The following is a 26415-nucleotide window of genomic DNA, read 5'->3' on the forward strand; positions in this document are numbered from 1 at the left end:
AATAATATATTTTTTTTCTGAAATATTAATCTGTAATATTTTATATTTCTCACCTTGTGCGTGTAGTATGTGTGTTACTAAATATGTAAGAAAAAGATGTAATTTATAAATATCACGGCCATACTGAAATTACATATGCGTAAAATTCAAACTACATAACTACTACAATCAAACCATATCTAATATAAATATTATCGATCATGTATTATATGGTACATAAAATAACTATGTAACTATATAATATAAATCTAGTAAAATAATCAAATATACACACACACACACACACGCACACGCACACGCACACACACACACACACACACACACACACACACACACACACACACACACACGAGTGTTTCATTTTAATTTCCCCAGGCAAGTATTTGCGGAAATAATGAAAAATCGGAAAAATGTTTCAGACAAAAGTTGTATGGTTTCTAGGGGGACATAAAGTGGTGCCATTAGTTTGACCTTGAAGAGTCACACGAAGGTTTAATTGGACATGGTCAACTTTGACCCCCTATATTTCTTAAACGGGGCATATGCTCATCTTGAAATTTTGCAGGGATTTTTGGGTCATCATAAGTAACCATTCGGCATAAAAAAAGTTTCAAAAATCGAGGTACCGAAAACGGGCATTTTTTGCATGGGGCTTGCCGAGGCTCTTTATAAATTTTGTTTTAAGTATTTTTTTGTTATATTTTTTGATTACGTGGAGGTCATTTTGAATTTCTTAAATGGAACACCCTATATATTTTTACATATTCTTGTAGCTTATCTCGAGAGCTTTCCAAAACACTATAAATGAACATTTTTTCATCAAGTACTTTTCGAGCTATAAGGTTTGAAACTCATAGTACCGCCGGCATTAGCGTTACCCAAGATGTACCACGTGGAAGTTGCCCGGTCGGATTTACACCTCTTGTGCGCGCACGCGCGCGTGCGTGTGCATGTGTTTTTCTATAAAAATTATTCATATCAACCAAATTTTATACGGAAGATCAATATGTTGTATGTAATCCTTGATAGTACTTCCTTAGATTGTAGCTTCCCAAATCGCCTGATTTAAAATCACCAAATGTTTTTGTAGGTGATATCTAAAAGGTGATCTCCCGTACAAAAATTGGTTGATTCTGATGATAAAACCTTACCTCAGTTAATTTTCATTTATGATATATTTAATTCATATTTTATAATAATTAGTTTGTATAACTTATTATTAAGAGATGGCAGATTATTCGCCATCAGAAATCGTAGACATGATTAGTATTTACGGTGTTGCTGGTAACAATGCTAGAGAAGCAGCTCGTCAATATCGAGACAGATATCCGGATAGACGACACTCTGATCACAAAACGATTTTGCAATTATTACATAGAACCCGCACCGGAGATATGACACGAAAACGTTCCAAAAAACCATGAAATCATGATAATGTTATTAATGTAACAATATTAGGAATGGTAATTATGAATTCTCATATCAGCCAACGACAAATCAGTCGTGAATTAAATGTGTCTCCTGGCACAGTGAATAGAATTTTAACCATTATCATCCTTACCATATTTCAATTCATCAACAACTTTCAAATAATGATAAGGTTTCTTGTGTGAGATTTTGCAGATAGATTAGATCAAATTCATCGTGATCCCACATTTTTTCATCGAATAATGTTTAGTGATGAGGCTACATTTGAAAATAATGGTGAAATAAATCGGCATAATAGTCATTATTATTCTGAAAACAACCCTTATTGGACTCGACATGTAGGCAATCAGCACCGATGAAAAGTTAATATATGGTGTGGTATTTTAGATAGTCACATTATAGGACCTTATTTTTTTTATGGCAATGTTACAGCCATAACATATTTAAATATATTGCAAAATGAATTGCCAGAAATGTAGAGGCAGTAAATCTTGATACGGCCCAACGTATGTGGATACAACAGGATGGCGCCCCACCATATTTTGCGCGTATCGTAACAAATTTTTTGAACGCAACATATGAACAGCGTTGGGTTGGACGAAATGGTTATGTAGCTTGGCCACCCAGATTGCCTGATTTAACATCACCAGATTACTTTTTGTGGGGATATCTAAAAGGTGTCATGTATCAGATAATACCGACTATACCAGAAGATATGAAAGAGCGCATAACACAGGCATGCAGAAATATACTGGAAATCATGTTAAGGAAAACCATTGATGCTTTCGAAAGGAGATTACATTTATGTATTGATCAGAATGGTAGTACTTTTGAACAATTTTTATAAAAAAACACTCACATACACGCACATGCACGCACGCGTGCGCGCACACACATACACACACACATACGCGCGCGCGCGCGCGCACGCACACGCACACACACACACACACACACACACACACACACACACACAAAAAGTGTAAATCCGATCGGGCAACCTCTACGTGGTACATATTGGGTAACGCTAATGCCGGCGGTACTATGAGTTTCAAACCTTATAGCTCGAAAAGTACTTGATGAAAAAATGTTCATTTATAGTGTTTTGGAAAGCTCTCGAGATAAGCTACAAGAATATGTAAAAATATATAGGGTGTTCCATTTAAGAAATTCAAAATGACCTTCACTTAACCTTCGTATGACTCTTCAAGGTCAAACTAATGGCACTACTTTATGTCCCCCTAGAAACCATACAACTTTTGTCTGAAACATTTTTCCGATTTTTTATTATTTTCGCAAATATTTGCCTGGGGAAATTAAAATGAAACACTGTATATATAAGGCGATATTAAAAAAAATTACATTGAATATATACAAATATAGAATTGGTGAGGGAAGAAGGGAAAATATAATGAAAAGAAAGTAATACAATAAAGAACTATTGCGAGAATAGCGAAGTTTAGTCGTTGTTAGTGGAAAAATATAATGAAAAAAGACGTTAATCTCAATATTCTCTTTGCTTTATTTTTAATTGTATATAATTTCCGTGAAAATAAATAGCCGTGAAATTCATCTTTCATGATTACACTATTGTTTTAAATAAATGTGAATATATTATTTTATTCATTTTACATTGTTTCTTTCTATTAAACAGTTTATTAATCTATTTAATAATTTACTAATTTATGTAGATATGTGCGTGCGTGCTTGCGTATGTGTGAATGATTCTTCAGTCTTTATATATTTCCTGATTGTGTGACGATAAATATGATAACGCTTATGTATAATTTTATATAATTAGGTTAAATTGTATAAAAAAAGTCATATTATTTTACAAACAACAATATAAAGTTTTGAACTATTAATTAAAGAAAATTGATCTATGATTTCGTTCATTTGCATTTCTTTAGCTTTATTCCTCTTTTGAAAGATGAAAATCGCGTATTATTTGAACATCTCCGATCAGTTTTATATTTTTCATTTAACGTTGCTATAGAGGCAATTAGGAAAGGAATGAGCATATATGAAGCGACACAGAGTTTAGACTATCTAAAACAACACCAAATAAAATTCTTTTGGAAGATTCAATGAGCCCAGTTACTTATTTAAGTAAAGGAGAAAAAAGTTCAATTGTGGATAATATATCTTGGGCAACGAGGCTTTTTAGTAACCAAAAATCAGTTGCTTGACACTGTTTATACTCTTATAATAGATTCAAAGAGATAAATACCTTTTAAAGACTAAAGGGTTGGTCATCCTAGCCTTGGTATGAAGGATTTATACCAATTTATTTTATTTTTTTTTATTTCCTTTACATCAAAATTATTAATATAATTATTAATATAAATATAAATAATATAATATAAATAAAAATTAATATAAATAAAGAAATATAAATAAATTATTAATATAATATAATTGTACATTCAATTATTGGGTCTGTACTATTCAGTAATTAGGACATAACTAGTTTCTCTGTTCAATTACTAACACAAACGACATTACCTAGTATTTCATTAAAATTACAATATACAACTATTGATTATTTCATTTCTTATTATTTTTTGATAGCTGATGAACTAAAGTTTTATATAAATATTAATCTTTTCAGTAATGCTATTAGTTACTTATTAATAAAAATATAAAATTGATCGAGCTTTGTTATTAGTTCAATCATTGGGACATTTACTTTACTTTATGGATCATTCTATATTTTCTTATACAATTGCATAAAACAGACTTTGTGTATATGTATATCACACATATATAACTCTAGTTTCTTGTGAGAGACTGAATGTGTGTGAAGTTGGCATATCAACTCGTGGAAAATCACGAATTATTATAGCATTGTGAGTTCCTTTTTAATAATTCTAGAGTCCCTGATAGGTTAAACCAATAGTTCCGCCTTTTAAAGCGGAAAAAATATCTAAGGACAAACTGATATGCTAACTTCACGCAGCATATCACTTTGTCCTAGTCGCGCGTAAAATTTTTTTACTTAAAAATCGTACAACATTGCTAGTGATCAGAACTCTTTAGAATATGTTTTAGTATATTTAGAACTGTACGAAGAGTTTCGAGCGCCAGCAATGTTGCATCTTTTTTAAACAATCAATTCAGCTGAGCGACGCGTATTAATGCGGAATATGATGATATGCTGTCCGGAATGTGGGACTTCTGCTTTACCTAAAATAATTCTGAAATAGTTCTGGACATATTAAAGAGAATTCCAAAGAGTTTCAAGCGCTATCAATGTTACATCTTTTTTTAAAAAATTAATTTCAGCTAAGCGACATGCATTTAAACGGAATATGATATGCTATCCGAAATGTGAGAGTTCTGCTTTACATAAAATAATTTTAAAATAGTTCTGGGCATACTAAAGAGAATTCCGAAGAGTTCCGAACGCCTGCAATGTTGCATCCTTTTTAAACAAAGATTTAAACAAAGATAAAATTTCAAAGTCCTGAGGGAGTGAAATTTTTTTAACAATTCCGGCGTTCCAACTGGAGTTCCGGTAGCACCCAGAAGAGTTCTATCGATTATCTTTATAAATCTGTACTCTGCGACCAAAAATAAAAAGGTTGTAGGCGTTCAAAATTTCGGTGTCGTGAAAATTTCTAAGTCCTATAGGAGTGAAATTTTTTTTGTATTTTCGGTGTTTCAACAGAAGTTCTGGATAGCCCCTCAAGAGTTCTATAAAAAATTCTAATGATTAAATTCATTTGGTGCAACCGTTATAAAGTTAGTTACTGCAATTTTTCTGATCTCATTTTGTGAAGCTAGCACTCCCAAATTTTGAAATTGGTTTTTTATCTTATTTCGCCAAAACTATTTCTAAATTTTACCTCTGGAACTCATCGAGTTGCTATTGGAACTATGATAATTGATTTTTAAAAATGAGGTGCCATCTTTATAGACGTGGAGTTTTATTTTACCTAAAATAATGAAAGCAGCATATCATATTCCGTTTAAATGCGCGTCGCTCAGCTGAAATTAATTTTTTAAAAAAGATGCAACATTGCTGGCGCTCGGAACTCTTCGGAATTCTCTTTAATATAACCAGAACTATTTACAAATTATTTTAGGTAAAGCAGAAGTCCCACATTTCGGACAGCATATCACCATATTCCATCTAAATGCACGTCGCTCAGTTGAAACTGATTAAAAACAAAAAAAAATGCAACAATGCTGGCGAACGGAACTCTTCGGAATTCTCTTTAGTATGCCCAGAACTATTTTAAAATTATTTTATGTAAAGCAGAACTCCCACATTTCGGATAGCATATCACCTTATTCCGTCTAAATGTGCGTTGCTCAGCTGAAATTAGTTTTTTAAAAAAGATGCAACCATGCTGGCGCACGGAACTCTTCGGAATTCTCTTTAATATACCTAAAACTAGGTAAGAAATGTTTCACAAGAAACAAAACTCCTAAATCGCGGACAGCATATCATACCTTTTGTCTGAGTACTTTAGTTCAGGACTATATTTATTTCTTTAAAAATTGTGCAACACCGCCACTGTGCGGAACTCTTCAGATTTTGTTTAATCGTACTTAAAACTATATGAAAAATATATCAGCGGAAGTAGAACTCAGAGATTTCCACTTGCGTTTAACAAGGAGATGACGCAACCTGTTTCATCGATTTCAACACGAGTCATAGTACACTCGATAGCTATGATGCCATGTATAAACGCCCTAACATAATATGCGTGAATGCATCTTTGTTTACGAGTAATTTGCAGTTAAAGTTTGGCTCGCGGAGCCGTGCCACACATAGGGCGCAAATTACGACACTCGTTCACGAAGTTGGTGTGGCTGAGCAGACAGAGGCTTCCGCGCCGCGAACACTTTTGCGCCGACGACGGCGTTCGAGTCCCGCCGAGGACTGGTTCGTTTTTTTTTCGTATGTAAAGACATGTAATAAATATTTTTATATTGTGCTTATGTATAATTCCTTTTTTTGTTTCTACGCTATTAATCAAGGCTAATTAGGAGAGTCAGGTCTTTCAAATATGAACACAACTTTTTTATTAATTACAATAAAATGTTTTTGTTCGTATCAAAACACATATACACACACATAAGACAAATATAAGGCACACAAATGAAAGTTACGTATTATAAAATGTGGTCATGCTGTCGCAACTCTGCGGATGGAATGCCGTATAAAAGCATGTAAAACATAATAGTTTTTTGCACCAACTGCACGTAATGAATGCATAATTTTTTGCACAAATACACTTTTGACTATGTATAGTTGGTGGAAAACATATTTGATTGACGTTGTAAAATACCTCGCGACTGTCAACAAGACTAGACAGAAATTGTATCAGGACATCTGCAAATATGAATTCAATATAATTGATATTGTATACAAGGCCAATAACAATATGTACAAATATATCTTTCCATTGCTCACACATTCAATATATTTACCTCGAAGATATTCTATTGCGTCCGTCAACTCTTCTTTCGTAATATCACATTTTGCTAGATTTTACACATAGCTGATCGTTGTTTCATCTACAAACGTGGTTTCTATTTTTAACACGAGTTTTTCACTGTTCACGTTACGAAGACTGCCCAGAGAATGAAGCGAGCACGTCACAAAACATGAGAACCCATCTGCGAGAAGGGGAAAGGGAAGAGGGTTCCTTTCCACTTGTAACGGTTCTAATGGCTCTCGGGTTTCTTTCACACAAAATAATCACTGTCTGACCATTTCTTTCCCATACCATACGAAATATTTATACGAAATAGATTTACACGAAAAAAACATTTTATTGTAATTAATAAAAAAGTTGTGTTCATATTTGAAAGACCTGACTCTCCTAATTAGCCTTGATTAATAGCGTAGAAACAAAAAAAGAATTATACATAAGAACAATATAAAAATATTTATTTCATGTCTTTACATACGAAAAAAAAACGAACCAGTCCTCGGCGGGACTCGAACGCCGTCGTCGGTGCAAAAGTGTTCGCGGCGCGGGAGCCTCTGTCTGCTCAGCCACGCCGGCTTCGCGAAAGAGTGTCGTAATTTGCGCCCTATGTGTGGCACGGCTCCGCGAGCCAAACTTTAACTGCAAATTACTCGTAAACAAACACGCATTCACGCATATGTTAGGGCGTTTATACATCATAGCTATCGAGTGTGCTATGACTCGTGTTGAAATCGATGAAACAGGTTGCGTCATCTCCTTGTAAGTATGGTACACTCGGTTAAAATTTTTTTATTTAAACGTACAACGTTGCTAGTGATCAGAACTCTTTAGAATATGCTTTAGTATATTTAGAACTGTATGAAAAGTGTATTTGTTCAACCAGATCTCCGAGTTATAAGTCTGTGTTTCATCTCGGATAGTGTATTAAGTTGGTCGTGGTACTTTATATATCAGGTGTAGTAAAAAGAAATCCATTATTTTTGCATGAAATTGAAGGCTTTAATTACCATAGTTAGAGTGATTCGATTTAGGTCAAATATGCGCCGTTTTGTTCGATAACTTGTTGCCATTTTGAAGGTAATTTCATTATGCCTCTCTCATAGAAGCCCTCGTCCCTATTGGCAAAAAATTGAGACAGTCGATTTTCACAAGCCTCTTGAAGCGAATTTTTCACCAGCAAAATTGTTCGCCATGGACAGGAACACATGGTAATCACTTGGTGCCAGGTCCGGACTATAAGATGGATGCATAAGAACCTTCCAACCAAGCTCCCGGAGTTTCTGGCGAGTCACTATCGATGTGTGTGGCCTGGCGTTGTCCTGATGGAACACAATTCCTCTCCTATTGGCCAAAGCTGGCCGCTTCTGGGCGATTGCTTCCTTCAGACGGTCCAATTGTTGACAGTACAGTTGCGAGTTAAGAGTTTTGCCGTAGGGGAGCAGCTCATAGTAGATAATTCCCTGCCAATCCCACCAAACACACAGCAAAACCTTCCTGGCCGTCAATCCTGGCTTGGCCACCGTTTCAGCCGGCTCACCGCGATTCGACCACGACCGTTTTCGCTTGACGTTGTCGTAAGTGATCCACTTTTCATCACCAGTGACCAACCCCTTCAGAAATGGGTCGATTTTGTTGCGATTCAGCAGCGATTCACAGATGGAAATTCGGTCCATGAGGTTTTTTTTTCGTTAACTCGTGTGGCACCCATACATCGAGCTTCTTTTTGTATCCAGCCTTATTCAAATGGTTCCAAACGGTTTTTTGTGCAATCTTTAGCTCTTGGGCAATCGAAACAATGCTTACATGACGGTCGGACTCGACAATGTCCATGATTTTATCGATATTTTCGACAATTGGCCTTCCAGTGCGTGGTGCATCTTTGACATCGAAATTACCGGAACGGAATCGACGAAACCAAAATTGCGCGTGATTGGCTGTTACAGTATCAGGACCATAAACACTATTCACATTTTCAACCGCCTGGCTTGCGTTTTCGCCTTTATCGAAGAAAAACTGTAAAATATAGCGTATTTTCTCTTTGCTAGTGTCCATCTTTGCTAGTGTCCATCTTTGACGCACGCTCGAACAAAACTGAGTCAACTAATCACAAAACTGTCACAAAAGTTTTTTTAGTACGAAATCTCATCTTTCTAACGCCATCTAGTGGAACCCGATCGGACTTATACAACGCGAGATACAGATAACTAAAGCCATCTATTGGAAAAATAATGAATTTCTTTTTACTACACCTAATATTTTTAAATAATATTTTTTGCCTTTATATGGCAGAACTCTTTATAGAACTGTTGTAGAACTATAAATCTCTCAAAATCTTGCTTTGGCAGACGTCGACGCGCGTCTAGGACAAAGTGATATGCTGCATGAAGTTAGCATATTAGTTTGTTCTTAGCTATTTTTTCCGTTTTAAAAGATGGAACTATTGATTTAACCTATCAGGAACTGTAGAACTATTAAAAAGAAACTCAGAACTCTTAATAATTCGTGATTTTCCACGAGTTGATATGCCAACTTCACACACATAGAGACTGATGCGTTATACATATACGAGGGTAGTCCCAGAAGTATCCGACCTAACAAAGAAAATACAAAAAATTTGGTAAAATATATCTTTATTCCTCTACATAGTCTCCTTTTAGCTCAATACACTTCCCAGCGATGTTCAATAGCTTTGATACCCTGTTTATAGTGGGAATCGTTGAGCTTCTCAAAATAGCCATCAACCGCAGATCCACCTCTTCATTGTGGTAAAAAATATTTTACCACCGAGCCATTTTTTCAAGTTTGGAAACAGAAAATAATCCGAGAGGGCTAAATCTGGCGAATAGGGTGCATGAGAAAGCAATTTGAACTTTAACTCATTGATTTTGGCCATCGCGATAACGGATGTGTGAACTGGTGCATTGTCTTGATGAAACAAAACTTTCTTTTTCGCCAAATGCGGCCGTTTTTTCTTGATTTCATCACTCAAACGCTGCAATAAGTTCGCATAATACTCGCCGTTGATTGTTTTTCCTTTCTGAAGATAATCAATGAAAATTATCCCACGTACATCCCAAAAAACTGACACCATGACCTTGCCTGCAGATGGAATTATCTTCGCCTTGGAGCCGATTCTCCCCTTTCAGTCCGTTGTTTTGACTGTTCTTTCGTCTCAGGTGTGAAGTGATGGACCCATGTTTCATCCATGGTTATGAATCGACGCAAAAACTCGGCTTTATTGCTGTGAAACTTCACCAAACATTCGATTGAAACATCCTCACGACGCTGTTTTTGTTCCATTGTGAGTAATCGCGGCACTCATCTTGCGCACAGCTTTCTCATGTCCAAACTTTCAGTCAATATGCGCTGTACAGCACTTTTTGAAATGCCTACCATGTCTGCTAACTCGCGCACTTTCAGTCGACGGTCATCCAATACTATTTTGTGGATTTTCTTCACCATTTCTGGCGTGGTCACCTCATTTGATCGACCACTGCGATGTTCGTCTTGGTAGCTCGTATGGCCTCATTTAAACTCTGCCACCCAATATTTTACTGTTGTAAACGAAGGTTGCAGACTCCCTCAGAGTAGAATCTAGCTCCGCTTTGATATTGGTTGGACTGAGGCCTTTCAAATGAAAGTATTGTGTCACATAACGATGACCAATTTTTTCCATGTTTACAAATTCACTGAGAGCGTTCACTATTGATGCTGCCAAACAAATACTAAACAACGTAGCGTCGTCAAACTTCAAACTTAAGCTTTATAAGGTTGGTACTTTCTACCATAGTCATTTTTTTCAAACAACAACCGCCATCTATACATCAGGTCGGGTACTTCTGGGATTATCCTCATATGTGTGATATTGGCAGCGAACAATAATATCGATACCTTTAAAAAACAGAATATTCAATTTAATAACTAATTAGAAATTCATGAATTAATGTAAATAAAAGTTATTATAATTTATTACAATTCAAAAAAGTTCAGATTTTCTTTTTCTTTTTGAATTTCCTACCCATTTGATACACGTATATTTTATATGTATAAAGTGAGTAACGATTAAATTTATTGTTATTAAAAAATTTAATTATATTATCGTTACCATAGTTAATGAAGAAATAACATTATTACTAAATCATTACAGAATAAAATAATTTATAACATTAACCACGTTATAAGTAACATGTTATTTGTTAATGCTAGTAGAATACAAATATGTTTTATTCGGCTTAAATGACAAAGAAGTTTTTCTGGCATTCCTTACTACTTAGCTGAACTTCTATTTCTTTTATTATATAACTAAACTTCTAATGCTTATTAATTATATAACAGTGTAAAACTTTTAGTCCTTTCTTAATCAGTTTACTAATGGTAATGACTCATATATAAATAGAAAAAAGACATACCAAAACCGGTAATGACTCATATGTGAACAGATGATTAGCTCTGCCAATTTTTGATGGATTTACATCAAACTTGGTCTATACACCTATGTTTTTTGAGACGCTAACTATGAATCCGGAATTGAATTTGAGAAATTCATAAGGGCGAGCCCAATATGGCGGTGCTTTTAAATACTCAATTTTGTGTGTTTTTGAGGAATATTTATTAAGATTGATATCCTCTTTTCATTTTGTGTGAAATCTTTATAAAGGGGTTTTTTCGGGTCGCTGTTGGCGAATCCCGGGTTGAAATTTCAAAATTCGAAATTATAGATCCAATATCCAGTGGTTCTAAGTAACTTATTTTGTTATTCCATTATGGAGAAACTATATTCGATATATTCACGTTTTTTGAGTTGATGAATTCTGTTGAAATTGCAAAATCTAAAATGACGCATCCAATATGACGACTTCTAGTGATTGACGATATTCCATTATGAATATTCTTATCTTCATTATTAGCGGATGAAATATGTTGAAGGAAACTATTTCTTCGCCGAATGGCTCTGGTAGAAATCTCTGATTCATAACGTTATCAACTTGCGATCAAAATGACATTACCGAGTTTGATGCATATCCATAATGGAATATCAAAGCCACTTAAAGTCATCATATTGAATTTGCCATTTAAATTTTGAAATTTTAACTCTGGATTTATCACCAGCAACCCAAAAAAAAACTTTATATACTTTAATAAAACTTCATAGATAAACTTTCATGTAAAATATAAAATTATTCACTCACTAGATTTGGCGCAAAAATTCATTTTGAGTCTACCAGTGAATTGGTTAACACATTTACTGTTAAGCATATTTCAGCTGAGTTTTCATTTATGCCAATTGTTTTCACAAAATTTTTTTTGTAATATACGCACGTAATTATAAAAATTTTAACAGATAAAAATAATATACTTATCACAAAATCTGTTATACTTCTCAATTATTATCAAATAATTAAGATTTTATAATTTTATAAATGTAAATAACTAAATATTATTTTAACATTCATTGCGGAATAATTATCGATTACGTATGAAACATAAATCGAAAATTCAGTGCCTGTCACTGCTAACCGTCATAGCGGTGAGATGTGTTAATATACACGCGCGCGCGTGCACATACTTCATTTCTTTTGCTTTGTACTCTTTTGCTTCTTACATAGCAAATATCAATCAAATTATCACCATGCACTTTGAACAAAACATAATTAATCAAAGTACGTATAAATTAAAATCTATAAGAGCGCAGAGTTAAATTCCGCTTGAATGAAAAAAAAACATATAATTATATGTTATTAAATGTTGGAATTATATGTACATTATTAATCATCTTTTAGATGTTAACGATTGTTTTAATTTTGGTTTGGATCATTTTCAGTTGGATTTTAAAACAGCACAATCCACTGTGATGAGGTTATTAATATTGTTATGCATTGAAACATTAAACAGTAAAAAATTAAAACAGAAAATCTCAAGTTTCAAAGAATAAGATCTAATATTTTTGTAAAATTACAATGAATTTTTATCCAATGAGAGATTTCAACCTTAGTTTGTAATCAATATCTTGCAAATTAAGAAACGTTAGTTAATGAACTTTATTTAAAAATTTTGTCCGCAAAAAAGTTTTATCAGATTCATTCAAGGATAATCATTTTAAAGCTTTTTTTAAATACGTTTTATTTTGATTATCATTTACTTTCTTTTCTTATTTCATATATATTTTTAGAAGAAACTCATCCTTAAATTATTTTAATTTTGACATATATTGCTAATATCATGGTTCTTAGTAATAAAAAAACCAATTTTATTATCCCAACTTATATTACTATGATATTAATGTTTGTTATTGCCAGATCTACATCATCAAAGAATAAATGTTAATACTATATTCGAAGATATTCGAGCTTTATCCATACGGCAAAACTCTATTTCTTTTGACTTTAACTTATTTCAACTTATTTAACATATGTACATGTCGTTTACATATTCTCAGACTGGCCCGTGAGTAAAGATGTCTATCCTCTTCAAGATGAAATACCTTCTAAAAGTCACACAAAAAATAACAGAAAACTTTCTAATTTACGACCATACAATTATTTATATACATCTTTTAACAATGAACGTCAATATCACAATTAATATATGCTGGATTGTGTTAAAATATATTAAGTCAGGGGTTTTATAGGATACGAGTGTAGGAAAGTCTTTTCGCTCTTCTCTGCCTATTTGTACTTCTTAAATGTATATATATTATGCATTGTAAAAAAATTACGCTCTATTTATGATATGTTTAAAAATAATTTTAATAAATAAGAAATGATGTTTGGAACTTTTTGAAGGTTTCTGAAAATCATAACATCATATATATGTCGAAGTTATAATTCTTTGAGGATAATTCGTTTTTCCTAATAACCACCATATTTATTTATTATAATTCTAAAAAATATAAAGTTTAAATCTGTATTTAATATTATAATATTATATTGATTTTTTTTATTTTGTGCTCTAGATTTATTTCTTAAAATATTATCAAAATTAAAAATCATTTTTATATAGCTATCTTCTAAAAATTTTTTACTTTTTTCTGAATAAAATCGTCAGTAGCGCAAAAAAGATTTAATTTTAATTTAATTTAATTCTAGTATATACGGAATTTTGGTAAATCAACTTTGAAAAAACTTATATATGTATATATTTATATATATTGTTCTTTATATGTACATTGATCCTATATCTAAATATATATTGGTTCTTTCCTCTCCACAGTTGGATATCAATTATTTTCTTATATTAATATATTTCTTAACGGTTAAAATTATAAACGAAATAGTTCTTATTATAAATAACTGCAAACAAAATATTAACATTTTTATATTAAAAAGTATTGTGTATGTACATATATATATATATAATATATATATATATTGAAAGCTTTTGATTGTTATCATCAAAAAAACATAAACTTTTTATGTCAGATTCTTGAATATACAGATCCTTACATTTTGTAACTTATAGTTATCATGTTATCTTTTTTGCCACTATTCGAGCATGTATATTAGACATATTAGAAGTGATCTTTATATATCCTATTCGTAAAGTAGAATACAAAGATACATATACGCAAAAAAATAAGTTTAAATGAATCTTATATATACAATATAAGTAAAGTAAAAGTAGTTTCAATAATCTTTGACACTTTTCAAATTCGCTTGAGGGATGATGCGGAATAAGTCTGCAGAGATATGTAACGCTTTTCATTCCATTGCTAATTATTTAAACTGCTATAATATTTCAACTGTGCAAAAGTAAACAAAAAACACTGCAACAACTGCAAACGATCCTATATCTAAATATATATATTGGTTTTTTTCCCAAAGTTGTATATCAATTATTTCCTTATATTAATATATTTCTTAACGGTTAAAACTACAAACAAAATAGTTTTTATTATAAATAACTACAAAATATTAACATTTTTTATATTAAAAAGTTAATTTTTACAAAAGTTGGATGTTAAATTTACATAGATAAGACTCTTGGAATTTTTTTCATATGAGAAAAAAATAGAAAAATTTGTCAATCATCGTATAACAAAGAGAAATATACATACATTAAGTGTCATATGTGCCTTAATATTATATAATTAGGATTACTTGTACAATTCTTAGCCTTAAGCGTTAAGCATTAAACATTAAACATTATATAGGCAGAGAATATATAAGTTGGAAATGTAGAAAACTCTACTAGATAAATATTAAGGCGTATATGAAACTTAATGTAAATTTCGTGTAAAAATTGTTGATGTCAATTTTTAATTGATTACGGAACATGGAAGATAAAGACACTGAAGACGGAAGAGGAAAATTAAAAATTGGAGAAACATAGTGAAATGCTGCAAACGATGCCACGCCTACCTGTTGCGGGAGTGCGAAAAAGATGGAGTAACAGACTTACCACGACTCTTCAAGAATCCAGCCCGGAAGTGTCAAGCAGCGACACAATTTCGCTAAGCTATCAAGCAGACATGAATGCTGCAATACGGGAAGATGGTCTTCAACTCTGGAGTTTAGATCTTCATTCAGATCTAAAGACGCAACCAGATACTGAGCACTATCGTACTGCTAATACTGCGGAATTGACCAGCAGCGATCGTCCAGATTCACCATTCCCTGCCGCTATTCAAGGTAGATGAAGGAATCGATGAACATGACGATTCGACTATAATATTGATTATTCTGAGGGCAAGTTGTGAGACTTATAGAATGTTGTAATCTTTAGATCACGAAATCTTTGAAATCTTTCTTTTTGTGACTTCTGGATTTCTCAAGTCTGACCAGAAATAATGGTTTTTACATTTAACTTTACAAAAAATATAATGACTATAACTTTATAAAAAATTATCAGATATTGAAAAGTATCATTTCATGTTATTTTTTCAAAGACTTTTATTTCATGCAAAGTGTGAAAAATGCGTAGATATGTGCGTTTAAAATCCATAAGTTATTAAAATAGTTAAAGTAGTTAGTGAGCATGCATCTCATTTAGGATAGAATCCACTTAATGCTGCAAATAATTTAAAACGTTATACAGGGTATCCCATTTTAAATGTCCACCCCAAATATCTCTCTTATTTTTGATTTTAGAGAAAAATGGTTCTGAAACGTTTTGTATAGTTTCGAGGTGGCCATAAGACGGTACCATTGATTTGACCTTGAAGAGTCATTTGAAGGTCACGTGAAGGTTACCTCAATGTTTTTAGATGGCACCCCCTATTTTTTATTACATATTCTTGTAGCTGACCTCGAAAGCTTCCCAAAACACTATAATCAAATGTTTTTTGGTGAAGTACTTTTCGAGTTATAAAGTTCCAAATTTATAAAATTTTGATAAAATTACAACATATTTCGTAAAACATTTCGTAAAACATTCACTTTCCGATAGTCTTATCTTACATGATCCAACCAGTCAAGGCAAGATCCGAGCATGATCCAGCCAGTCAAGGCAAGATCCGAGCATGATCCAGCCAGTCAAGGCAAGATCTGAGCATGATCCAGCCAGTCAAGGCATGATCCAGCCAGTCAAGGCAAGATCCGAGCATGATCCAACCAGTCAAGGCAAAATCTTCTTTTGTGTACAATTACTTGAAGTGTTCAAAAACTTGACCATTTACTTGTATGCATAGCTCTAGTCTATGGTGAAAGTCGTCCCTAACTTTTTCAAGAACACCTACATTAATATTTCTGCAAGCCTATCTGATCCGGTTTTTCATATTTTCAACGGTTGTAGGCTTTTGCGAATAAACTATATCTCTAATGTAGCCCTAGAAATAAAAATCTAGGGGTGTCAAGTCGGGTGATCTTGAGGGCCATTCTTGAACTCGGCTGCCCATACCAATCCACCTATTCGGGAATCTATTGTTTAATATCGTGTAACAGCTCGAGATCTATGAGCCGGTGCTCCATCTTGTTGGAACCATATTCGTCTGAGTAAATCATTGTCGACGTGTCTCAAGAGGTTGCGCAGGTCATCTTGAAGAAATCTTAGGTAGATTGCCGCATTGAGATTTTCTTTAAAAAAATATGGACCAATAATAACATCTCCCAGGATGCCTGCCCAAACGTTAATGGACCATTGCCGTTGGAACTCTTGGCTTCTCTGCCAATGTGGATTAGCATCTGAATAATAATGGCAGTTATGTCTATTAACGCCTCCTCTATTACAAAACGTGGCTTCATCAGAAAAAAGCGTATCAGCAATGAACCGGGAATTTTGTTGGATTTGATCTCGAGCCCAGTTACAAAAACGTACACGGCGTTGGTAGTCCCTCTCTTCCAATTGTTGAGTTAGATGAATGTGATATGGGTGAAACTTGTTGAGCTTGAGTATACGATTGGCTGTTGATTTAGATATACCGTATTGCCTCTCAATTTGTCTCGTAGAGATTTGAGGATTCAAAACAACGGCACCTATAACAGTCAATGATGTGACTTCATCAGGGCCCGATTTTCGCCGGTTTCTTCTAAGAAAACCCTGTTCAGCTCTGTCGCAGAGTCTTTTTATTACTTTCCTATCAGGATGGCGTCTGTCTAGAAATCTTTCAGTATAAAGCCTTTCTGCTGCCGAGTAATTATTCCTGGCCTCACCCAAAATGCGAATCATGTCCACAATTTCATTTGGTGGATAAGCAGCCATAATTATAAAGAAAAAAAAGCACCAAAAAACAAAAAATTCCTGTCTTGTAAAAAAAAAGTCAATGGGTAATAATATGCGTCTGTCTGAGACTTCGCCAAAATACCGACAGTTGCCCAAGTAAGAAATTTGAAACAAGCCTCTTGATATTTGTTTCATTAAAAGAATTGACAATTGCACTTTCACAATTGTTACAGTTCATTGATTATCAGGCAATACAGGATCCCGTCTTGACTAGCTGGATCATGCTCGGATCTTGCCTTGACTGGTTGGATCATGCTCGGATCTTGCCTTGACTGGTTGGATCATGTAAGATAAGACTATCGGAAAGTGAATGTTTTACGAAATATGTTGTATTTTTATCAAAATTTTGTAAATTTGGAGCTTTATAACTCGAAAAGTACTTCACCAAAAAACATTTGATTATAGTGTTTTGGGAAGCTCTTGAGGTCAGCTACAAGAATATGTAATAAAAAGTAGGGGGTGCCATCTAAAAAAATTGAAGTAACCTTCACGTAACTTTCAAATGACTCTTCAAAGTCAAATCAATGGTACCGTCTTATGGTCCCCTCGAAACCATACAAAACGTGTCTGAACCATTTTTCTCTAAAATCAAAAATAAGAGAGATATTTGGGGTGGACACTTAAAATGGGTCACCCTATATAGTCTAATTATAAATTTCCCTTAAGTGTTCCAAGCATTCATAGTTTCTACTGGGTCCTATCCTTAGTTATATTTATTATTAAGAATTGTATATTATTTTTAATTTTTTTCTAAAATTACTAATTCGAAGTAGCCGAAAATGACATGCAATTTATACATAATTGCAGAATTTGAAAATAACGCATTATTTGTAACACTATATACGTTGTTTCCTTCAATAACGACTTGGTAATATATTTTTTTATTAGTACAGCATACAATAATAATACGTGGATAATAGAGAATATAATCGTTATTTATTTTGATCTTTTACATACATATAGAATACATATGAATGGAGAAAATTGGAATGAATAATTATTTCTTGAGTAATGATAATGGTAACGAATTATTTTCAAAATGAGTAACTATAACATTAATGAGTAACAGTAATAAATTACTTTAAAAAACAACTTTCTCAACTTAGGTAATGTAAAATGTAAAATATAATTATAAAAGTTGGGCTATGAAAGCAACTCATATATATTTGCAAACGTCTGCTTTTTACTTAATACTTAACTAGTTCATTGATAATGACTCATATAAAGGTGGAAAAAAGATACGCCAAAACCGGTATTGACATATATATGAGCACAATGATCAACTCTGCCAATTTTCAACGGATGTGCATCAAATTTAACATATCCATATTTCTTGAATCGCTAATGATGAATCTAGAATCGAAATTGTAAAATTAAAAATAACAAATCCAATATAGCGGCTCTAAGTGACTATGAGTTTGACGTATCAAATTCTGTATGTTTTTGGATCGGATTAACGGATTGGTTTAAGACATTCAGTTATTTCGTTATTTTAGACTTCGTTATTTCATTTTGGGTATGCACTCAAAAGATAATATTTTTTTAATCGTTCATTACGGATCTAGAATCAAATTTTTTTCTAAAGTCAGTTCTGAATATTTTTGTATCATTCGATACATAATTTATAATAAGTTTTTGTTGAAACGAGAGCTATACTCTTCATAGAATATAAGATTCATAGATTTTATTTCTCAACAAGTGAGAAAACAGACTCGTTCTTCATTATCACGATAGTATCAACTTTCCGGTAATAGGCATAAATGTGAGGTTTCTACTAGCTATTCGGCAAAGAAATAATTTTCTTAAACATTTTACCTGTTAATAATGGAGGTAAGAGTATCCATAATAGGATATCATTAGTTACTAGAAGCTGCCGTGTTGGATTTGCCATTTTAGATCTTGCAATTTTGACCGGATTTATTACACAGGTCTACAAGGTTTTGTTGTTGGGCAGCTGAGGGTCGTTTCCCAAGTAATTTTCTGCGAGGAATCCGAATCCGAGGTCAGAATTGGCCCATCACGTCAGGATTTTGAGATATTTGAGGTTATATACTCGAAAAATGGCTTTTTGGGCTATTTTTGAGGTTATGTATAGGACGCACAAAATCTTTTAGCTCTTTTCTTATAATTGCATCATTTAGTACTACTCTTTCCCTTCAAGATGAGTTGTCGAATGGTCATCTACGATTTTTCCTTGCAAGGTTACGGCCATTTTAAGATAACATGATGAATTTCAAACCCTGCGCCGTTATAGCCCAACAACCTCATGAGCATTCACATTAAACCTGTAAACTTTAAACTATAAACCCGAAAACCTGGACTGAAAACTGTATATATGAGTTTTTGGGGTCGCTGATTACGAATCTGATCTCAGATCGACCCCAAACCTATTATAATAGGTTATTATTATAGGTTATTATAATAGGTTATTATAATAGGTTTGGGGTCGATCTGAGATCAGATTCGTAATCAGCGACTCCAAAAACCCATATATATAGTTTTCAGTCCAGGTTTTCGGGTTTATAGTTCAAAGTTTACAGGTTTAATGTGATTGCTCATGAGGTTGTTGGGCTATAACGGCGCAGGGTTTGGAATTCATCATGTTATCTTAAAATGGCCGTAACTTTGCAAGGAAAAATCGTAGATGACTATTCGACAGCTCATTTTGAAGGGAAAGAGTAGTACTAAATGATGCAATTAGAAGAAAAGAGCTAAAAAATGTTGTGCGTCCTATACATAACCTCAAAAGTAGCCCAAATATCTCAAAATCCTGACGTGATGGGCCAATTCTGACCTCGGATTCGGATTCTACGCAGAAAATTACTTGGGAAACGACCCCCAGCTGCCCAGCAACAATCATGATCCCATTTTTTGTAGACCTGTGTTATTAGCGATCTAAAAAACATGAACATATCGAATATGATCTTCTCCATAATGGAATAACAATCAGTCACTTGAAGCCGTCATATTGGATTTGTCATTTTGAGTTTTGCAATTTCGACTCAGGATGTATCATCAGTGACCCGAAAAAAATTTATAAATAAACTTTTATATAAGATACGAAATTATTTATTCTCACCAGGTTTGGCACAAAACATTGATTTTGGGTCACTAGTGAACTGGTTAAAATAATGATAACTTAAATTATTGGGAATGTACATAGGTTAATTAAATTGTAAAAAATATTTTAAGGATAAATTCAACTCTTACAAACAATAAAATAGATTCTTATACATTCTCGATTTTATCATATGTTTTTCAATGAAAGTTTATGAATAATTTTATATACATTCACATATGATTATAATGAACAGTTTGTATTTTAATGCAACTTTATGATAATGATTATCCGGTTATTGATATTCTTTATTTTTTTATCTTAGTTTTACATACAGCTTTACATAGGTCTAATAGAAATTTTAATAGTAGTCATGTGTGAAATAAGTTATATTTTTATAAAATATAACCGAGAAACAGAATCTTTCTAATAAGAAACAGTAAATGTGTATGTGTGCGCGCACATGCGCATGTATGGCGCGTAGGCATAAATCATCTTTTTTTATCAAAAATAAATTTTTGGGTCTAATTCAATATATTTTTATTATTAAATCTCTTCCAAACAGTTATTTTTAATTTCTAATCTTGTCCGGAAATAAACTAATTATACTAAAAATCGTATATTTTTAAATAGAGTATATTTTTTATTACAAACGTTATTTTTATTTAGAACACTAAGAAATATTGATATTGACTTATACACTAGAGCTTATGTTCTATTTTTAAACGTTCTCTTATAATTTGTGCATTGTAAAACTTATATGTCTTTTCCGAAAATATTTTCAAGTATCAAAATGTTTTTGTACTTAATGTGCACTATATGTACTAGTTCTAATATAATGCTATTCCTAACTTTCAGATTAATTCAGATTAGATCCAGATTAGATCAAAAGAATAGGCTTATTCGTATTAAGTCACTGTTTTTTTAGTGGAGCATGAAAATTTTTCAATCAGATTTAAATTTTATGTGAAAGAAACTGAGTGACAGGAGAGAAAGTAACTTTTTTGGTTATGTTAGGTATTATTTTTTAGTAGCTAACAATTTTTTATAGCTAACATACAATATCTTCTATTTACTACTTATCTTTTGATCAAGGCCGGACAATCGTAATTAATGACGAATTTATTTAAATGCATTAGTTCATATCAGCGCACATTTACAATGGTGCCTTTAGTATTTATGTAAATGCAGAACGCATGTATTCTGTCAAACAATACGAATTATAATGATTATACCTAGTATTAATTATCTTACTGTTTTGAAACTTATACTACTATAAATTTATACATAAAAAATAAACAAGAACAAAATGATTCAGTTTTCCGATATTATACTTTCGTCAAAATCCACCAAAACATTTTATTATTTTTGATATTTCTTCTTCTCTTCTTCTTAATTTAAGACTGTCCTGTTCTTCAACAACCTAAGTTGTCCTCTTAGTCGGGTTTTCCCCCTGGGAGATAGATGTCCAGCTCTTCCTCTATCGTCTCGGTGGTCTGCTTGTTTCTGGCGTTTACGTTTTTGCCCATTTGGCAATCCTCCCATCTTCCATTCTTTCTACATGGTCTCTCCACCCTCGTCTTCTCGCCCTGATCCATCTTACTATGTCCTGCATTTCTGCTTGCCTTCTGATTGCTGTATTTGGTATCTGGTCTCGAATGCTGATACCCAATATCGACCGCAACGTTTTCATTTCCGTGATTCTCAGCATCGATTTTGTTTTTGCTGTCTCCGCTCTTATTTCCGCCGCGTACGTTGCTATTGGTTGTACAAATGCCTTGTAGATGCAGATCTTATTTTCTACTCTCATGTGTTTATTCTTTCATATTATGTCTCGAAGACAGTCAGACACTAGTGCTGCCTTCTGTATCAGTTTTTGTATTCCCTTGTATAGATCTCTACCGCTGCTTATCTCTACTAGGTAATTGAAGCTCCTGATCTGTTCAATGAATTTCTCGTATACCGCTAGCTTGCATCCTGCTCCTGCTCTTTGGAGCTCCTTGGATGAGCTCCTTGGAGATGACCATGGCTTTCATTTTCTCTGTTGATATTTTTAGATTGTAGCGGTTGGCACTTCTCTGGAATGTATATAGTATTCGTTGTAGATCATCCTCCGTTTCTGCCATTAGAACCGCGTCATCTGCATAATACAGTATTCTCGCGCTGCCGTTTTTCATTTTGTAACCTACACCTATCTTTTTCACCGCTGTGATGATTTCATCCATTATGAAGTTGAACAGCGTTGGGCTTAAGCTGTTTCCTTGTCTTATTCCTGTATTTACTGCTATTTTTTCTGATAGCCCGTGCTCTGTTTTTATCTGCGTGTCGTTTTCCGTGTTCATTTCTTGTATGGTTCTTATTATTCTTTCAGATACTCTGTGTTTATGCAGTATCTTCTTATATCTTCTAGCTTTATGTGGTTAAAAGCTTGTCTCAGATCGACGAAACATAAAAATAATAGTTTTTTGTATTCCATTGTCTTTTCTACTAGCTGACGTAGCACGAATATGGCATCAACCGTTGATCTATTTCTTCTTGCTTGAATCTTTGCTATTCTTCGTTTGCTTCCATTAGCTTTGTTAGTTTTTTAGATATTATATTACTCAGAAGTTTAGACATGGTGCACAGTAGGGTTATGCCTGTGTAGTTTGTCAGGTTATTCTTGGCTCCTTTCTTGAATATCGGGATTGTTATACTCATTTTCCAATCTTTTGGGATGTTCTCTTTCTTTAGTATTTTTTTATACAGATGCCGTATCTCCCCATTCAGCTTCTCTCCTCCATATTTTATCAGTTCGTTTGTGATTTCATCTACTTCTGATGTTTTTCGGTTTCTTAGATCTTTTATGACTGCTTGGACTTTGTATGCCTCCAGCTCCGGTCTTTCCTGTGGCTCCTCGAACGCATTCTCACTTGTTTCACTAGTGTTATTGTTGTTATCTATCTGTTCTACATTGTATAGACTCTCAAAGTGCCTTTTCCATTTCTCTTCAGCGATATTATTTATTCGCACCGTTTCGTTTACTGTTTTCTGTTACTCGTCTTTCTGTCTCTCAACATCTTCCATATCTTCTTCTGTGCATACAGGTTGCATCATGTTGCATATCATTAGAGTATTTTTCCCAGTATTCTCTCTTTATCGTTCCTATTCTGTTATTGACTTTATTTCTGATTTCTTTATATGTGTCATATGCTGTTATTGATTTGTTGTTTTTGTATATTATGTATGCTTGTCTTTTTTCTTGTGCTAATGTTTTGATTTCCTCATTAAACCAAGGTTTATTATTTTTCCCTGATTTTGTTTTTATTTTCCTCGCTCCTAATGCTTCGTTTGCACTTTCTATTATGTTTCGCTTTATCCTTTCCTAAGCTTGTTTGACATCATCCGTTTCACTGATCTTATTTGTTATTATTTTTTCTCCACCCTCCGTCGGTAGATATTGGAAGAATGTGTTGTTAATTTTTAGTTCCTGTTTTATGCACAGATTTATCAACAGTTCGCCGTTTTGCGTTTCCTCATTGAATCTCTTTCTGTATCACTCCAGGTATCGCGTTATTGCCAATTCTAGAGTTGAGGTCTCTCATAATGAGAATTTTGTTGTCTCTGGGGATGGATTTAACCGTTTCCTGCAATCTGTTGAAGAAATCCTCTCTCTCCCTTCTAGGCTTACCCATATCCGGAGCATATACGGATATGAGTTCTATTCTGTTTTCTCTCTAAAACCTATATTTAATACTAAACCATACTAAAACCCATGGTTACCCATATCATACTGTCATCGATATATTCCATATCCTTTAGATGGTTTTTCAGTCTTCTATGCAGGATGCCCATTCCCGACTTTGCTCTTTCTTCCTTTCTCCTTCCACTATAAAACAATGTATAATTCCCATATCTTGTGCTTTCTTGTCCCTTCTTTTTTGTCTCCGATAGCGCGCAGATATCTATTTTGTGTTTATACATCTCTATCAGTATCTTTTGGTCGTGTCTGTGAAGTTAGCACGTCAAACTGTTAATATGAAAAAAACAAGTAGAGTTCTAGTAGCAATTTTTATAGTTCTACAGTTCTTTTATAATGAAAAAAATAGTTCCGCAACGTTACACCCAAAAAATCAAAAATAAAAATACAACGTGCTAGGTTCGCGAAGTTAGCACGTCACCTCTCCCTCTAAGGTACAAGAAGCAATCAAATATTCCAATATCAAATATTCTGGCAATAGTTCCCATTAGTTCTACCAGAGTCTTATCTTTGAGTGCAAGCATAAAAAAATTTCAACATTTAACATTTTCGTCTTCGATCACAGCTCAACGATTCTTAACAAAAATCGATAGAACTTTTCGGGGGGCAACCAGAACTTTAAAGAAACTGACCAATTTTCGAAAAAAAAATTTTTCTCTTAATTGTACTTAGAAAATTCGGCATCTGCGATACTTTGATGAGCTAGAACTGGTTCATTACTGCTCGAATCGATTCAAGTCATAAGGGAAACCGATAAAACTCTTTGAGGGGCTACCAGAACTTTAAAGAAATTAACCGTTTTTCGAAAAAAATTTTCTCCTAATTGGACTTACAGTAGACAATACAGTACAGTACAGTTACAGTACAGTAAACTTACAGTAAGACTAATTGGGAGAAAATTTTTTTTCGCAAAACAGTCAATTTCTTTAGAGTTCTGGTAGCCTCTCGAAAAGTTCTATCGATTTTCCTTATGACTTGAATCGATTCGAACAGAAATGAAAGGGTTCTAGCTCATCAAAGTATCGCAGATGCCGAATTTTCTAAATACAATTAAGAGAAAAATTTTTTTTCGAAAATTGATCAGTTTCTTTAAAGTTCTGGTTGCCCCTCGAAAAGTTCTATCGATTATTGTTAAGAATCGTTGAGCTGCGATCGAAGATAAAAAATTGCTATCGTTTGAAGTTTCGGAGTGCTAAATTTTCTAAGTCCCTCAGAAGTGAAAAATTTTTGTTTCATAATTTCGGCTTTGCGTTAAAAGCTCTGGTAGTCCCTCTAAGAATTCTATCGATTTTCCTTAAGCATCAAAGCGCTAAAGTTTAAGATAAAAAAGTTATGGCCTTTTAAGTTCACGCAATCGTGAAGTTGCCCCCCCCCCATTTAACGACCAGAACTCTTCTTAAAAATGATTGTGTGGCATAGAACTCTTCTAGAGGCATCGAGAACTATAGTTGAATCTACAGAAAATAATCAGCACGTCGCTTTTATTTGAAACGACGTGTGCTGGCACGTCGACGCGAAATTAGCACGTCGCCTCTCCCTCTAAGGTACAAGAAGTAATTAAATATTTCAACTTCTGGCAATAGTTCCTGTTAGTTTTACCAAAATTCCGTCTCTGAGTGCAAGCATAAAAAAATTTCAACATTTAACATTTTTTTTGTAAATTTTTCCATCAACAATTGTTTAAAAATATTTAACGACTGGAACTCTTTGTAAAACTGATCGCAGAGCATAGAACTATGTGAAATACATCTAGAACTGTCACTAGATGTCAAGAAATTGATCAGCACGCTTTTATTCTGAACGACGTACTGACACGTTTCATTAGCAATTGTTTAACAATGTTTAGTGGCCGGAACTCTTCTTAAAAATAATCGTGAGATATAGAATTATGCGAAAACTAATGAGAATTATCGCTGGATCTGTGGAAAATTATTAGCACATCGCTTTTTCTCCAGAGGATGCATTGCAGTATTTAAATTTTGCAAAAAAAATGTTAAATGTTGAAATTTTTTTTATGCTTGCACTCAGAGACAGAACTCCGATAGAACTAACAGGAACTATTGCCAGAAGTTGGAATATTTGATTGC

The 26415-nt window shown here is 33.4% G+C and overlaps 1 protein-coding gene across 10 annotated transcripts in view; it reads left to right on the forward strand.

Annotated features, from left to right (window-relative positions):
* Nucleotides 1-26415, forward strand: part of Ecr (ecdysone receptor) — a 385687-nt gene that overhangs the window by 220141 nt on the left and 139131 nt on the right. For 3 of the 10 annotated variants that reach the window (XM_025298894.1, XM_025298893.1, XM_011148025.3), the window contains one exon: nucleotides 15154-15502. The exons of the other annotated variants lie outside the window; for them this stretch is intronic. In XM_025298894.1, coding sequence (XP_025154679.1) covers nucleotides 15208-15502 — 295 coding nt within the window. In that variant the 5' untranslated portion in view covers nucleotides 15154-15207. The remainder of the gene's footprint in view (nucleotides 1-15153; nucleotides 15503-26415) is intronic. 10 annotated transcript variants of the gene reach the window in all.

Source organism: Harpegnathos saltator, unplaced genomic scaffold (genome assembly GCF_003227715.2).
Source record: "Harpegnathos saltator strain DR-91 unplaced genomic scaffold, Hsal_v8.6 scaffold244, whole genome shotgun sequence".
Taxonomy (NCBI): Eukaryota; Metazoa; Arthropoda; class Insecta; order Hymenoptera; family Formicidae; genus Harpegnathos; species Harpegnathos saltator.